Here is a 15455-nt window from a genome sequence, read left to right on the forward strand (position 1 = left end):
CAAGGCAGGCAAAGGGCGAGGACTAGAGCTTCGGGCAAACAGGTACAGGACTGCACACCCCTAGTGGCAATGTCAACAAGGAACTAATGGTAAAAGGAGACAGAGAGGTCACCTAGACGCAGAAGTTATTCTAAGCAGGAACTGCATTTCTGAGGCTGCAATGACCCTCCTTTCCAGCCCACCTTCCCACTACTTTCTGCAAGGCACCAGAAAAGTGGGGTGGCTTTCCAGGCCCCCAGTAAACCAATTATTTTGTGTGTCTCCAGGGTGCTAACTCATGGCCTTTTCTTGTCTGGAGGTCAACACTTTCCTAACAAAAATCCTACACACTTACATAAAAATCTATTTGTTTTCTAAGACCCAGTTAATTAATTACTTCAACATTTGCTAACTGGTATCTATGTGCCAGGCACTGGCTAAGCATCAAAGATATGAAGACCAGTAAGACGCAGTCTCCACCCATGAGGAACACAGTCTGTGGAGAAGCAGAAGCCACACGCTGGCCCGTAAGACCCAAGAGGGGAGGAGAATACTTTCTGTATTTCTGTATGTTACCCCCCACTCTCCGTTCTTCCTTTCTTCTGCAAGAAATAGAACCCCCCGATGTTTAAGTAGGCCACGCCACTGGCAGTCTTCATTGCCAGCTATGGCCATCTACTGAAGTTCTGGCCAAAGAGAGTGAAGTTAAACTAGTGTATGCAATTTCCAGGAAGCACTCTTCACAGGCAGGGCATGGCCTTCTCTTTCCTTCTTCCTGCTGACTGGAATGAGACCCTGATGGTCCCAACTGGAGCAGCCACTTCAGACCTAGGAACTGAGGCCACAGGGAGTAGAGCAACAAGACAGAAAGGAGCCTGGTCCTGAGAGCGTGGAGTATGGTCCCAGCCCTGGATCCCCTACTTCTGGACTTTAACAGGAGAATGAGTTAAGCTAATATTTGTTTAAGGTAGGGGTTGGCCAGCTTTTTCTATAAAAGGTTTGATAGTAAATATTTATATGGCCCTCAAAGCCTACATATTTACTATCCCATTTGACACTGCCATATGGCCTCTGCCACAGCTACAACACCGCTGCTGTGGGATGAAAGCAGCCACGGACAATACACGCATGAACAAGCATCACTGTGTTCCAATACAACTTGAGGGATGCTAACATCTAAATTTTATGCAATTTTTTCATCACGAAATAGTATCCTCTTTTTTATACTTTTGAAATATTTAAAAATAAAAAAACTAAGCTTAGCCTCTTGCAGGCTGCATAGATGGCAGCCAGATTTGGCCTTGAGGCCCACAGTTTGCTTACCCTGGGTTTAGACAAATAGATTTTGGATGTTTCTTTAAATTGATCCTGTACGTAACTGATACACTGGTACAACAGCAGGCAGACAGGAGACAATCAGTAAATGCTTGTGTAATGACTGAGCAATGGAACCTATTGGAACGCAAGGGACAGCCATCTCACCCTGACCAGATGCATGGGTGAAAGCTTGCTAACAGACATTAAGCTAAGCTGAATCCTCGAGGCGATCAGCCATGGGAAAAGAAAAGCAGCATGGGTGCGTGGGAAGCTGATGAAAGTTGGGGCAGAAAGAGCAGTCTGTGCAAATGCCCTGAGGGGGGAAAACCGAGATGCCTCTGCATACCTGAACATAACTCTGAATGACTAGATCACTAGTGTGGGTGGAGCCTGGTCCAAGGGAGGAAGTAACAGGCCCACTAAGGAATCTGGACTACCCTCAAAGCAAAAAAGGACCCGGTTAAGGATTTTAGGCTAAGGAGTGACATGACGACATTTGTAATTTTAAAAATGTCATTTTGGCAACAGTGTGGACAGATGGGAGAAGGGCAGTGCGGGAGGCAGGGAGGTCAGCCCAAATACAGACTTCACCATGGAGATGGTCCCCATCTTCCCAGATGGAACGGACTGTTTTTGTTCTGTGCTTTCCAAGCCTGTGTATGGCTGGTACGTCCCATAACACTACCATCGAGAGTCAACTTTTCTACCTGTTTTCCTGTCTGTCTCTTTTAAACTACATGCTTTTTGAAACCAGACACTACGCTGTATTTATCCGTGCATGCCCTCAGCACGTCGAGCTTAGGGATCTGCTCATAAATAACTGTCCTAAACAAATGCATCTGATTCGAAGTGATCTGGAGATACCAGATCCACAGACTACATTAAAGCAGCTAATTTAAGGGACAGTTCTAGACTGGAAGGGTAACAAAGACCATGCCATGCATGAGCTGCCTCTCAGGTGCACGGGGCTGTCACAGCAGCACTCTTCCCACTGCGGCCTGAGAGGCCCTCCTGGCAGAGCCCGGGTGTGCAAGAGCCTCACCGGCATGGGGATCTTTGAGAGTTCTTTTCCGATGCAGTTCTTCATGATGCTCCATAAATTGAGGCTATAGTTTGGCTTGTATGGTATTCTAGTTCTCTTCTCCTTCCTGGTCTCTTCCAGCTGATGCTTGTACTACGGGCAAAAACAAAGCCATTCAATCACCCACAAAGAACAGAAAACCCGGTATTTATAAGCTTCCCTTCCCCCATATTAAAAAAGAATCAGTATTTTCTGTTTCTCATAGGGCTTTACAGGCAAATCCTTGGGATTCACGGCCACATCCCTCACCCGATGGCTCCCACATGTGAGTCACCTGTTCATCCAGGCTGATGTCACTGCTGGCTCCGCTGATGTTGCTGCCAGTGCGTCTACACAGGTGGGAAACATAGGAGAAATAGAACAAGGGTCAACAACCAGAGTTTGGTCCTCACCAGGTCTCCACAAAGCGGAATGCAAAGCGCACCACACAAACTTAGTACCAGGTGACCGGATGACAACACTTAGATTAGAATATGCACAAATTTAAACATCTCTGGAGGACTTGTTCATGGAACAAAGTTGAGAGTTTTCCACTCATTTAAGGAAAAGTCCAGATCTTAGTTAACACCGACAACTACAATAGTCCCACTGAAACATTTCTCAACTTTGATGGTCCGATGTGTTCATTTTGGAGGGAGTCAAGGACAACTTACTTGTGGCCCAAATTTTCGGGCATGGTGATGATCTCAGGAGCATCAAAAAACTCATTCTCATCATCCTCATCACTCATGTCTCCTTTGCCAGAGCAGCACTGATCTGCAAGGGGAGAAGAAGGCCATTTGTTTACTTCGGCTCAATTTACCAAAACCTGGCCCAGCAGGATCTTGACCGCACTAACTACCAACACAGCAACACAGGGTAGAGAGCAGGGGCAGAGCCAGAAGTAAACAGCTCCAATTCCCTGCCATAGCAGTCACTGATCCGGGAGCGTCTGCAGGTCTATCAATGGCAGCAAACCACCTGGCTCACATCTGAACAGGCCACCCAGGAGCCAAGCGACTTACCTTTTCCAGAACCAGCACTGCCGGGAGTGTTTGCCGGCAGCACCGTGGCCCCCCGGAAGGCCCTCTCCAGGTGATTATGTTGCTTCGCCAGCTGCTCCAGGGTCTCTTCCAGCCGGATACGTTGGTCTCTTTCATACTGAAGGGACTTCTGCCATTTTTTACTATGGGTCTGGGCTAACATGAGGAAATCTCTGCAGGCCTGTATGGAGAAAGAGTTATGCTCAACTCAACTAGTCAGAGATTTCCCTCAGGCCCCTGTATGCCCATTAAGTAACATAGTCTAGGAACTTTAGGAAATTACGCAAAAGCCTCCTTTTTATTCCACAGTATCTGGGACAGCCAGCTCCGTGATGCAATCAAGGTCAACCCCAGAAAAAAAACCGAACATGGTTGTCATGGTTCCTTTGTATATTCCTGATCATGAGGACCAAACAAATGCCAAGTGAGCAGTAAACCTAGACAAGGTATTTGTGGCGACATCGCAAAGGGCAGCTAGGTGAACTGAACCAAAAGAAGCAATCTACTGACTAAAAGAAAGAGGAGAACAATCTACTGACTAAAAGAAAGAGGAGAACAATCTACTGACTAAAAGAAAGAGGAGGACTAGCAGAGGATAACTGCTTTCAATACCTTCCTGAGCACACTCAGGTCACCTAAAGCTGAGGAATTCAGATACTGAGAAAAGGGAATCTGCCCTGAATTAGATCAAAATGCGCAAAAGTAACTGGTTATTTTGGGCACGAAGAGAAACAACTAACCTTAAAAACTAGAAACCTATGTAAGGCAACAAAGAAGGGATCTACAGACAAAACACAGACCATCATATTAGCCCCTTCACAGGCTCCCCACTGGGAACCTAACTATTGGGTTGAATGTCAAGGGCCCTTCAGATGTGGCCACCACCTGCCCTGTATCCTCCTCCCCAGGCAGCTGGACCCACCCCTGTGCCCGACAGTGGAGCCACACTGACCTGCTCACCATTTCTTGGACACATATTTCTTTCAGGCCTGCCTACCACACACATATGCTGTTGCTTTGCCAGGAATGCCTTTTCCTACCCACTTCCTCAACTTGGCCAAGTCCGCTTCATTCTTTAAGATCTGTGGCAAATGTACCTCTTCTGTGATCATTTCCTAAGCAGCCGATCTCTCTTCTGCATGTCCATAGATAGCACTTTGCACACACTTCTGTTTTATACCATCCACAGTGGTATTGTGACTGATTTTCTGTCTCTCCGGGTGGATTATGAGCAACCTGAACACACCATTTATATCTTATTTATATACATAACTCCAGCTCCTAACTTAGTTGCTTTGTACATTGTAGGAGCCTAATAAAGTTTGCTTAATAAATAAGGAAGGAAGGAAGCAACGTAAACTTAAAAGTCTATGCCCTGTTATGGAGAAACTAAAAAGTAAACAGGGGCATCTGGGTGGTTCAGTCAGTTAGGCGTCTGCCTTTGGCTCAGGTCGTGATCCCAGGGTCCTGGGATTAAGCCCTGCATCGGGCTCCCTGCTCAGCGGGGAGCCTGCTTCTCCCTCTCCTGCTCCCCCTGCTTGTGTTCTCTCTCTCTCGAATAAATAAGTAAAATCTTAAAAATAAAATAAAAGGTAAACAGAATATCTACTCCCATGGTTTCGACCTTTGCTTATAGGCTAATGACAATGAAATCAGTAATTCCAGCTCGAATACATGGAGACAGGATATCCAATTGTCTATCCAATGGTTCAAAGTAATTTCAAAATCATTGAGTCCCAGAGTGAACTCACCAAGTTCCCTTTCTGACTCTGCTTCTCCCTTTGGTGTTTGTTCTTCACACCAAGAACAGTACCAGGGCCCTTCCCCCTGACCAAGCCAGGAAACTAGAAGGCACCTTTGATCTTACTTTTTCTTCCCTCCCCACTTCCGATTATCAAGTCCTATTGATTCTTCTTTAAGAATTATTTCTGGGATCTGTATACACGTCTTTCCATCTTCCATACTCAGAGGAGTCCCATTGTTGGGGCTCTAATCACAGCTGCATCCCACTGCCTAGCTATGGAATTTGGGATGAGTTATTTATTTAACCAATCTGTGCCTCACTGTAAACAACCACCACAGCAACTATCTCAAAGAGCTGTCGCTTTACATTTAAAGCACTCAGAAATCTGAGGCTCACAGTAAGCACTCAATAAGGTGTTAGGTATTACAGTTAAACCTGCATCAAAATCGCCTTATCCTCTTCTAATCCACTCTACCAAGCCCATTTAGTAGGATCTGCACCCCATCCCCTCCCCCACACTTAATCCCTGGCCAGCCTTATCTCTAGCTACTTCCTTGTTCTAACAATCAATTAGTAGTTTGCAGACTTTCCGAGAGAACGAAGGGATCCGCATAAGCTACACCCCTACCTAGATCAGTTTTTCTCCCTCACTTCTTTTAAGAATACTGATCATAACGAAAGTTTAGTGACAGGCAATTATGTGTCCGGCACTTCACTGAACCCTTTACGTTAATTAATAGAAGCCTTTCAACAATCCTTTGAGCAGCTCCTAGTATCATCACCGTTTAGAGAAAAGGAATTGAGTTCACAGAGGAAGCAGGTTATGTAGATAGCTAAGGCAGTTGGACTTCAGGCCCCCAAGCTCTATACTGCCTTTTTTCACAGGGAGAGTCTCTCTGGTCTTTCAGAATTTAGTTGAGGAGTTACCTTCTCTAACCTTCCTGGTCTGAGCTAAACACCTCCAATTATTCTATACATACCATAGCAGCCCGTGCTCTATCATGACACTTAGCACACCCTATAATGATCCATTTACTTCTCTGTCCCCTTACTAGAGAATGATCTCCCTGTGGGCAGGGGCCATATCCACATTTGTTTTATATCCCCTAGCACAGTGCCTAGAACACAGATGGTGCTCAACAGATGTTTCCTGAATAAGCAAATGGATACACTAACAGTATTAGATCTATTTCTCAGGTTAGAATCACTTGGGTCGTAAGAACAGCTATGTCCTAAGCAATCAAGAAACTGAGTGAAATGTATTCTTCCTTTGATAAAACTGCCTGTTTTGAGATGTGAAGTTAACGTGTTAATTTTAAGGCCTTGCCACTATCACCTAAAAGATACCAAGGAAAAAACACAAGGATAAAAATACCCATTTCAAGCAACATGCCGCTATGAAGGAGGCATAGGTGGTATGCTGGGGAGAACAGAATGAAAAAACAGAACGTACCCCCGATTGCCAAAAGATCATTCCCTCTGACACAAACTCTGAACATTTACAACTTGGGGAAGAAGACCTGCTCCAAGGAACAAAGATGAGCATTTCTTTCAAATGAAAAATCCAAACTAAGTTTCAGTTTTATGAGAGATTTTTTTATTCAAGAGGTGTTTGATTTAGCTCATTTTTCACACCAGAGGAGAAGAAAAACTGCCATGGAGCAGGGATAAAAGACCGCATTCACTGTCAGGAGACTATTGTGTCCTGAGTTGTTCCATTTAAAAAGTGTATTTATTTACTATTGGTGAATTGACCTGTGTGATTTATGAGGTTTTTCCGGATCATAAGAGGACCTGAAAAACAGGCGCACAGTCACTAAAAAGTGGACAGTTTGGAACAAGAGCACACGATTAGACATTAGAAACACAAGCATTCGTGCTGATGGGCACAATGGTCTTGGGAGACGGCTGATCTTCCTGCAGTCCTTAAAGGGACAAAAACAATTAGCCTCTTCTACCTGGTGTGTGAATCAGAGCACTGAAGAAAATGTTCAACATTTCAGAAAATTATATGAAAATCAAGGTGATCACAACTTTCTATTAAGTAACAAAGGCATTTTAAGTGAGAAAAACTAACTTCTCCCCTGGTCACAAGGAAAGACCTCTGATCTCTAGAAGCCCTGTGAACTAAACTCGTTCAAAGCAGATGTCTTAGTATCACTTCCTGAACAAGGGAAAATCTGGCTCTAGTGAGGTAATTTCATCCCATTTAATTGGACAGGGGAAAAAACCAGCATAAGCCCTTTCTCGGAATACTCTTCACTTGCTTTAGGACACATCCTCTGGTGTTCTTCTGTGCAAGTTAACTGCAACAACCCGCCAGGTGAGAATCAGTTACCAGTAGAGGAGAAACAGTGTTGTTTAAAACCATTTCACACCTATCACCCAGAATCTGAAATACATCCCAACATCCGCCATGCCCTGAGTTTACGTAGAGCCCTGCACCCAAGCAGCTAAAGTACTCCACACAGCCACCCAAGGCTGGGGTCACAATAAGACAGAGCGTTGGTCCCTTCTTTTTGAAAGCAAAGTACCCAAACTTGAGTATTTTGTCTTATCACCCAGAATTACCCCTGAAATCAAGGACTACAGATGGGACTAACTAGTATTATAAAGTTCTCACTGGCACCTGGCCAGCCCCCACTTACCACACTGTAGGCCAGAACACACAAGCAAAGTACGGTAAGACTCCCAACTTGAAGCCCACACACAACAGTGGAAGGGACCCACAGAGAGTGCTCAGATCCAACAGAAGAGGTTAGATAAAAACAATTAAACAAAACCGCAACCAGAGAAGTTAAGGGACTCAATTAACATCACCATCAGATGTCCTGCTGGCTGCAGAAGCAAGGCTGGGCCTTGCTCTGGCCTCTGGCCTCCTAACAAATTCCCAAGTTGGAGTGGACCGTTCGAGCAGAGCGTGAAAGTCATTCCATCTGTGCAGCCTGTTCTCTTTCATAAAACAAACAATGTAACTTAAATCCCCTGAGCAGTGAAGCAGGACCTATGTTCCCTGCTTTATGAATTATAACTTTCCCCGGCACTTGGGGAGAATTACATTTTGAAGAGGGAAAGAATGAAAAGGTGACACAGGCGCCAGACGCACTCACATTGATCATGGCATTGGATGTTATCCTGAAGAGCGTGGCCCGTTCGTTGACCTGCTTGATCTTCTCATTGCTCTCGGCGGGCAGCCGCAGGGACTCAAGCTCGCTGAGGGAGCGCTGCAGCGCCGTGCCATGCTTGGCTATCAGGTCGTTGCACGTGCTCAGGTCCTCCACTTTGCTGGACAGCGTCCGCAGGGTATTCTGCAGCTCCGTCTTGTCAGTTTGTGAGACAGACTCTTCATCTCCAGACTCATCTGTAGGAGCCGAGAGGTGAGTTACGGGACTCTAGTTATGTGACTCCAGAGCTGACAGAACCCTACCAACTCTGTCCACCCTTTTTTTAAAGATTTTATTTATTTATTTATTTGACAGAGACAGAGAGAGAGAGTGAGAGCACAAGCAGGGGGAGCAGCAGAGGGAGAGGGAGAAGCAGGCTCTCCACTGAGCAGGGAGTCCGATGCAGGGCTCGACCCCAGGACCCTGGGATCATGACCTGAGCCAAAGGCAGATGCCCAACCAACTGAGCCACCCAGGTACCCCAATAAATAAAATCTTAAAAAAACCCCAAAACTATAGTCGTCATGTTGTATGTTACATTCCCAGTATTTATTTATCTTATAACTAAAAGTCTGTATCTTTTGTCCACCTACATTGAATTTCCCCACCCTCCCACCCCTGGGCTTCTTCTTAAAGGTGCCAACACTCTGGCCCCACCCCAGAAATTGATTTGGCTGGTGTTGAGGCCAGGCCCAGGAACTTGCATTTTGAATAAGTTGCCCAGGCCACTCTGATGCACACTGAAGTTTGAGAACCAATGGTCCCTGGAAAACAGGATGGAGAATTAAATGTTTCCTGGGATTGGGAATGAATTGTTGAGCCTTACCACTCAAGCTTGAGGGTTCCAATCCAGTCCAAGCTGATCATTACTACAAATCTACCATCATCCATTGGGTGATGGGTGAGCCCTGTATGAAATGGGTTGAGAACTGCAGTCTGACTCTTTGTAAACAATGTCTAAATCATCAAAAGACTCATTAATTTACCTCTTCCAAAGGAGAGCTCAGGAATGTTGTGATGAACTCATCTGACACTAAAGCCACCCTTGCACTGAAAGCAATGCAAGGTCTTCTGTTAAATGACCCTCCAACAGTATATCAAATAGAGAGCCATGTTGTACCTCTCGCTATCAGTTTTGTACCCATCACTCTGTAACTGCAAAATACTTTTCTAGCAGTGTCACTTCCTTTGAGGGAGCTCACATCAGCACTAAAATCAAAACAAAAGAAATAAGTAAAGACCTTCCCTTATCTGCTAGCCCAAGAGGCAGGACTAAAGTAAAAATATAACCTATTACAAAAAAACTTACAAAGTGGTGAATTTTCCTTTCACTGTTTAATAGATATTAAATACAGTGTGAGAAATGACAGGGGATAAGAAAAACAAGAAATGAACAAAAGCCAGCAGGTGACCACCCTGGTCAGCTCTGAGTGGACAAGCCCAGTGTGATCAAACTAGCAACAAGTGGGGCAGGGAAAATCCCACCATTTTCCTTGAAGAAAAATCAAAAAGTGTAGACTGCTCTTTTTAGTGATACTAAGGTAGCAAACTGAAGATTTTTCATAGAAAGTATCCCATATGTTTCTGGCAATCTATAAAGATTATTTGTTTCAACTCAGAAGATACTTAAGTAAAAAAATGCCGGAGAAAAAGAAAAAAAGTAAAGATAGAATCTAACTGTGAGTTGTAATAATCTTAAGACAGACCTACAATAAAATATTTCTTTCCCAAAATTTTAATGTAGTCAAATGGCATTAAAAGCCAAAAGGACAACCATTATGCCTCTAGGACAGAGTTTCTCAGCCTCCGGACTACTGACATTTGGGCCCAGTTAACTCTTTGTTGTGAGGGCTGTCCCGTGTGGCCTCCCCGGCCTCTACTCAGTGGATGTCCAAGTACCAGCATCCCTCAGCTACAACCACAGAAACATCTCCAGACACTGCGTGATGACCCCCGCAGTGCAGAACTGCCCCCAGGTGAAAACCACCACGCCGGGAGAAATACTGCATGATGAGGAGAAGCCTGACTCAGTCAGATGGGTGGTAATTAACTGACAGTGAGGGATCAAATAAGGTATGTGCCTAGGAGGGGCAAATAGAAATCTCCCCAGACATGGTGTTCTCTGCTCCCTACCGGATTCTGCCAGCATCTTCACAGCCTTCGCCTTGGCCAGTTCCAGGGCCGTCACCCAGCGCTGCCGTTCCACTTCTGAGCTCGCCTTCAGATGGTAGGTCTGAGCGCCCCCGTTGGAGATGATGAAGTTGCAGGAGTCCTCCACGGTGATGTTGGCCGTGGCGAGGTTGATAGTACCACGGCAGGTGTGTCTCATTTCAGCCTTTGACCTGCAATAGCGAGACAAAAACCAGCTAAGCAGAAAGGGGATGGGTGATTTACCCTTCACCGCATAGCTCTGAGCCTTTTGAAAATGCGGCAGCCTTAGGAAACAGCAACGTCTACTATTTCCCTCACAGCGCTCCCTAAAATTCCAGAAACAATCGGTAGGGATTTCCTTCCACAGCCATTAAGTGGTGTTTCTGAGTCAGACTATATTGCTCTGCCGTTCCTCTCACCCTTGGCTTTTTAGAAATAGCCCTCACAGAAGTGTAACAACACACAATGTTAATTCAGCAATTTTAAGTGTATAATGCAGTGAGTTTTAACAAATGTATACAATTGTGTAACTACCCCCGCAATCAAGATGTAAAACATGTCCATCACGCCAAAAAAAGTTCCCGCATTACCCTTTGTAGTCAGGAATTACTTCTTATTTAGCAAAGTTATAATTTTAAAATAGTAATTTATGGGGCGCCTAGGTGGCTCAGATGGTTAAAGCATCTGCCTTCAGCTCAGGTCATGATCTCCAGTTCCTGGGATCGAGCCCCATGTTGGGCTCCCAGCTCAGCAGGGAGTCTGCTTCTCCCTCTCCCTCTGCCTCTCTCTCTCTCTCCCCTGCTTGTGCTCTGTCTCTCAAATGAATAAAACCTTTAAAAGAATAAAACAGTGATTTAGAAACTCACACAACAAAATTCTTTATAACAATCTCACTCCCTCAGAGAAAGAATAGCTCCGTTTCACATATACTGAACAAACCCCCTCCCTAACCTCAACTCAGCCCAAATACGAATTGCCACACTACGCTTAGAATTATATTGCATCAGGGTAAGGCACACTGGGATGCTTAGGGCATCAACTACTGACTACAGCTCAAATGATATGAAAAAGGAATAACTAGCTTTCTGTGGGAGGAAAGAGAATAATCACAAAAGAATCACCAAGTAGTATAATCTTTTGGGAATATGCTCTTTCCAAAGATCCACTGACCTCTATTGGTAGGAACTCCTAAGCCACCCTATTAATAGCTAGGAAAGATTCAGCAAATCTGTTCTCAGAGGATTGGGTGTAAAAATTTTCCCCATCACTACTGACAGTTCTATTAATAGTCTAACTTTTGAACTTTACATCACTACTTGGTGACAACAAGCTACTTCACAGAAAATCTGCTAGCACAATTGAGTATACCTTGCAGAGTGAGCTAATTTCCCCACCACCCGCTGGGTTATGCCCAGAGACCTGCATGTTGAGACCACAGTTTTCCCTGACCAACTTGGAACATAAAGAGGTCAAAGTCCTTTGCCAACTGCCACACTGCAGAACGGAGCCATTTCCCTTTCACTGGAGCCAAGCAGCCCCACACCCCCAGCACATCCAGAACTCCTGCATGCCAGAAATGACACACACCCCATCTCCAGAAACTAAGACTTGGTATGTTTGAGAAAGTCTGTTTACTGTGCTTAGGAAGACAGATTTGCTATTGTTCAGTGCGTCACATGAAACTGGTTTTTCTTCCTCTGATGCACAAATGAGCAGTATGGGATGGCCAGGGGGGTCTCAAAGGACTGGGCCATTTTCCATCCCCTGCACCTGCCACACTGTAATGCGAATCCCTGTTTTTTTCTATTCTTACCTCCCCTCCCCCCGCCCCCAAGCTTCAGTTACATTGTGAATAATGAAGGCCGAATTTCAGACCTGCAGCTGACAGGCCAGCTCACCCTTGCTTTCTACTCCAAAGGTGCTACTTGGACTTTGTACCATGTTCCTCACAATCTGTTGGCACTTTTCACCAGCCACTTCCTAGGAATCACTTCTGCCTCGGTCATGAACTAAAGGAGTTTCTCAAATCACATAAAGTCTGTAGCAGTTTTAGAAATACCAAGGGGGGCGCCTGGGTGGCACAGCGGTTAAGCGTCTGCCTTCGGCTCAGGGCGTGATCCCGGCGTTACGGGATCGAGCCTCACGTCAGGGTCCTCCGCTATGAGCCTGCTTATTCCTCTCCCACTCCCCCTGCTTGTGTTCCCTCTCTCGCTGGCTGTCTCTATCTCTGTCGAATAAATAAATAAAATCTTTAAAAAAGAAAAAGAAATACCAAGGAACCCTAACAGTAAGACAGGCTTGACTCAGGAGCTCTTGGGTTCAGGCAGATATACCTATGTTTATAAATGATTAGTGCAGAGGCTGGAAAGATATGATTTTCAGAGTGCAAGATAAATTCTTCAGGCACTACAGTATCAATTAGGTGGTACTTTCTGTCTAGAAAGTTCCCTAAAAAGGCCAGCCAAAACAGTAACTCAATCTCTGGAAGCTAGTCAGGAAAACTAATGCTATGGCCTTGTCACCATGTGTCTGGGAAAGCTGGGGTTCTACATAGGGTTTTAAGTAACGGGACATCCATGTACCTGTGTATGTAAGGAAGAACAGGATGGGTAAAAAGAGGGAAGTGGCCCGCCAAAGCCCATGAAGACGGTTCATCACAGGATGGGTCCAAGAAATACATGATCTCAGTTAAAAAGAAAACAGTATTTTGTATAAGGCGTATAGAGGAGATGACAGGTTATGAGGCATGAAAAGCGGGACGAATGACAATTTAGCTAAATAACTCTAGGGAAATGGGGACCCGAAGAACCCTGTTAAGAAGAAACTACCAATGTAGTTGGTAGGAAGTACTTCAATGTGATTTTGAAGGTAGTGCACAGATTTGATAACCCTGGTTCCTGTTGCTTGGTTGGTTCGTGGGTGGGACCATCTTAGCTAGCAAAGACAGGCCTATGCACATTTCCCAATATGTGGTTTAGTATGCTTTGGAAGGAGTTTGATCTGCAGTCAGACAGGTACCACTAGCTCTTGTAGGAGAGAAATTAAAAGTGGTGCAAATACCTGAAGAGACAGCAACATGAAAGTTCTTAATGCCCAGCCAAATCAATATTGATTAAGACTGGTACTGATCAAAGAAATCAACTGCCTTGGAAAGTAGATCTGGTAAGAACTTGGATGAGGAAAAATGGCCACACAGTAAGGTCCTCAAATGACACACAACTTCTGAAAATGAGGAATCAATGTTAATAGTGACTTACAAGCCAAGTTAGGATACAAATCAATTGAACATTAGAATGATGGTCAGGGTAACAGGAAAACAGGAACTTGAGTAGGGGAAAAACTGTGGAATACACTAAAACGTTAGATTTGTGATCTCACCTTAAACTGATTATCCTGGATGAGTACTTAGAAAGGGTTAAAATTAAAATCAATTCTGAATATAATAATGCAAATGATACAAACAACTTCTCACAATGTGGCTTAAGCAGTGAGGATATGCTAAGGCATTTTCCACTGTTAGAGACTAGATAAGAATGTGTTCTTAGTTCAACAACCTCCAACTCCCACCTTCAATTTCCCCTCAAAATTCTGTAAGAGCTGATACAGTGGAGCTGATGGAAGAGATTCATTCACCCTAACTCTCCTCGTGGCAGAATGACTACCTGCAGAGGAAGAGAATAGAGTGAGCTATTCTTAACAGTGTTTGGGGTCTCAAATAGGATGGTCTTTATAAAAAGACTTCAATTAGAAATGCTATCATATTAAGCAAAGTCTCCCTTAAAGGAGACTTATAAATTCTGTATAAAGTACACATAGTAACTGTGATCTAGAAACTTACTTGCTATAGACAAGCAATGATCTCTATTATCTGATTGACTCATGTAACACTAACCTGGGTTTTAGGTTATGTTAGTGTGAAGAGAACTAGTTTCAAATCCTGACTCCTTAAGACCTTGGAAAAGTTGCCCAGCTAGGTCTCAGTTTCCTCGTCAGTAAGATGGGAATATCTTCTCCCAGGGTTATTGCTGGGACTCAGTGAAACTATCCAAACTGTTCAGCACTCAGGAAATGTTTACGTCCTGTCCCCATATCCAGTATCGTATCTCTAGTAACTCGAGTAGCCAAAAGCATGCTACAGTTATGGCAAGGCTGTAAGTCACCATAAATATATATTAAACATTCAAAACGAACACTGTGGAACAGAAGTAATCATACCAAAGACATGGGTTCTTCTTTTAATAAAACTTAAACCTAACCAACCAAAGAGACCCCAGAAATACTGGACAGACCACTTAAATCATTCCCACAAAGGAAGGTGGGATCAGCATAAATAAAAGCACCACTGGAGTGCACATCTCCATTCTGGGCTGTCCAGAAGGTGAAAGCATATGCCAAGTCTGGGAGATAAGGAGACGGGTTAGATACTAAGGCCACCCTGTGCCTGGTGTCCTTGTGCCTGAAAGTGGAGAGAACATCAAGGGCTGCTAATAACCTTGAATTCTGGAGACTGGGCACAGACAGCTAAGACTTGGGACTTTCACAGTAAGTTCCTTGAGAGCCGTGCCTGGGCTTTGCTCTTCTACATGTGCCCCTTAGCACCTGCAACAGCGCCTTCCTTGCAGAATTCATCATCGCACCTCTGTGCTGGTGGAAACACAATGGAAGAGTAGATGCTCTCCAAACAATTGGAAAAGCCAGGGACGGAGGGAGAGGTACCGCACCAAGGGCGGGTGACCCAGGTGGAGGGTTTTAGACCCAGGACGTTCACTTTCGTGATGGTGGGCTCGTGTCGCGGGCTGTCAAGACGAAAAGGGGCCCGAGGCGACCTTGGCTGCGGTGCCGGCTCGAAAGGGTGACGGCGCGGGGACTGTGGGCTGCGGTGGGGGACGGCGCCCCGGAAGCAGTTACCTGTAGTAGCTCAGGAGCCCGTTGCTCAGCACGAACCACCGCCGCTGGTAGCCTTTGATATAATTGGTCCATTTGAAGAGCCAGCCCTC

General features: G+C 44.9%; 1 protein-coding gene across 1 annotated transcript in view; it reads right to left on the bottom strand.

Moving 5' to 3' along the window:
• Positions 1–15455, bottom strand: part of OSBP (oxysterol binding protein) — a 32499-nt gene that overhangs the window by 16481 nt on the left and 563 nt on the right. Inside the window, 7 exon segments of the mRNA XM_011237696.2 lie at positions 2339–2470; positions 2652–2706; positions 3031–3133; positions 3382–3580; positions 8254–8504; positions 10441–10649; positions 15367–15455. The exon segment at positions 15367–15455 is cut by the window's right edge and continues 123 nt beyond it. Coding sequence (XP_011235998.2) covers positions 2339–2470; positions 2652–2706; positions 3031–3133; positions 3382–3580; positions 8254–8504; positions 10441–10649; positions 15367–15455 — 1038 coding nt within the window.

The sequence above is a fragment of the Ailuropoda melanoleuca genome, chromosome 16, assembly GCF_002007445.2.
Source record: "Ailuropoda melanoleuca isolate Jingjing chromosome 16, ASM200744v2, whole genome shotgun sequence".
NCBI classification, from domain to species: domain Eukaryota; kingdom Metazoa; phylum Chordata; class Mammalia; order Carnivora; family Ursidae; genus Ailuropoda; species Ailuropoda melanoleuca.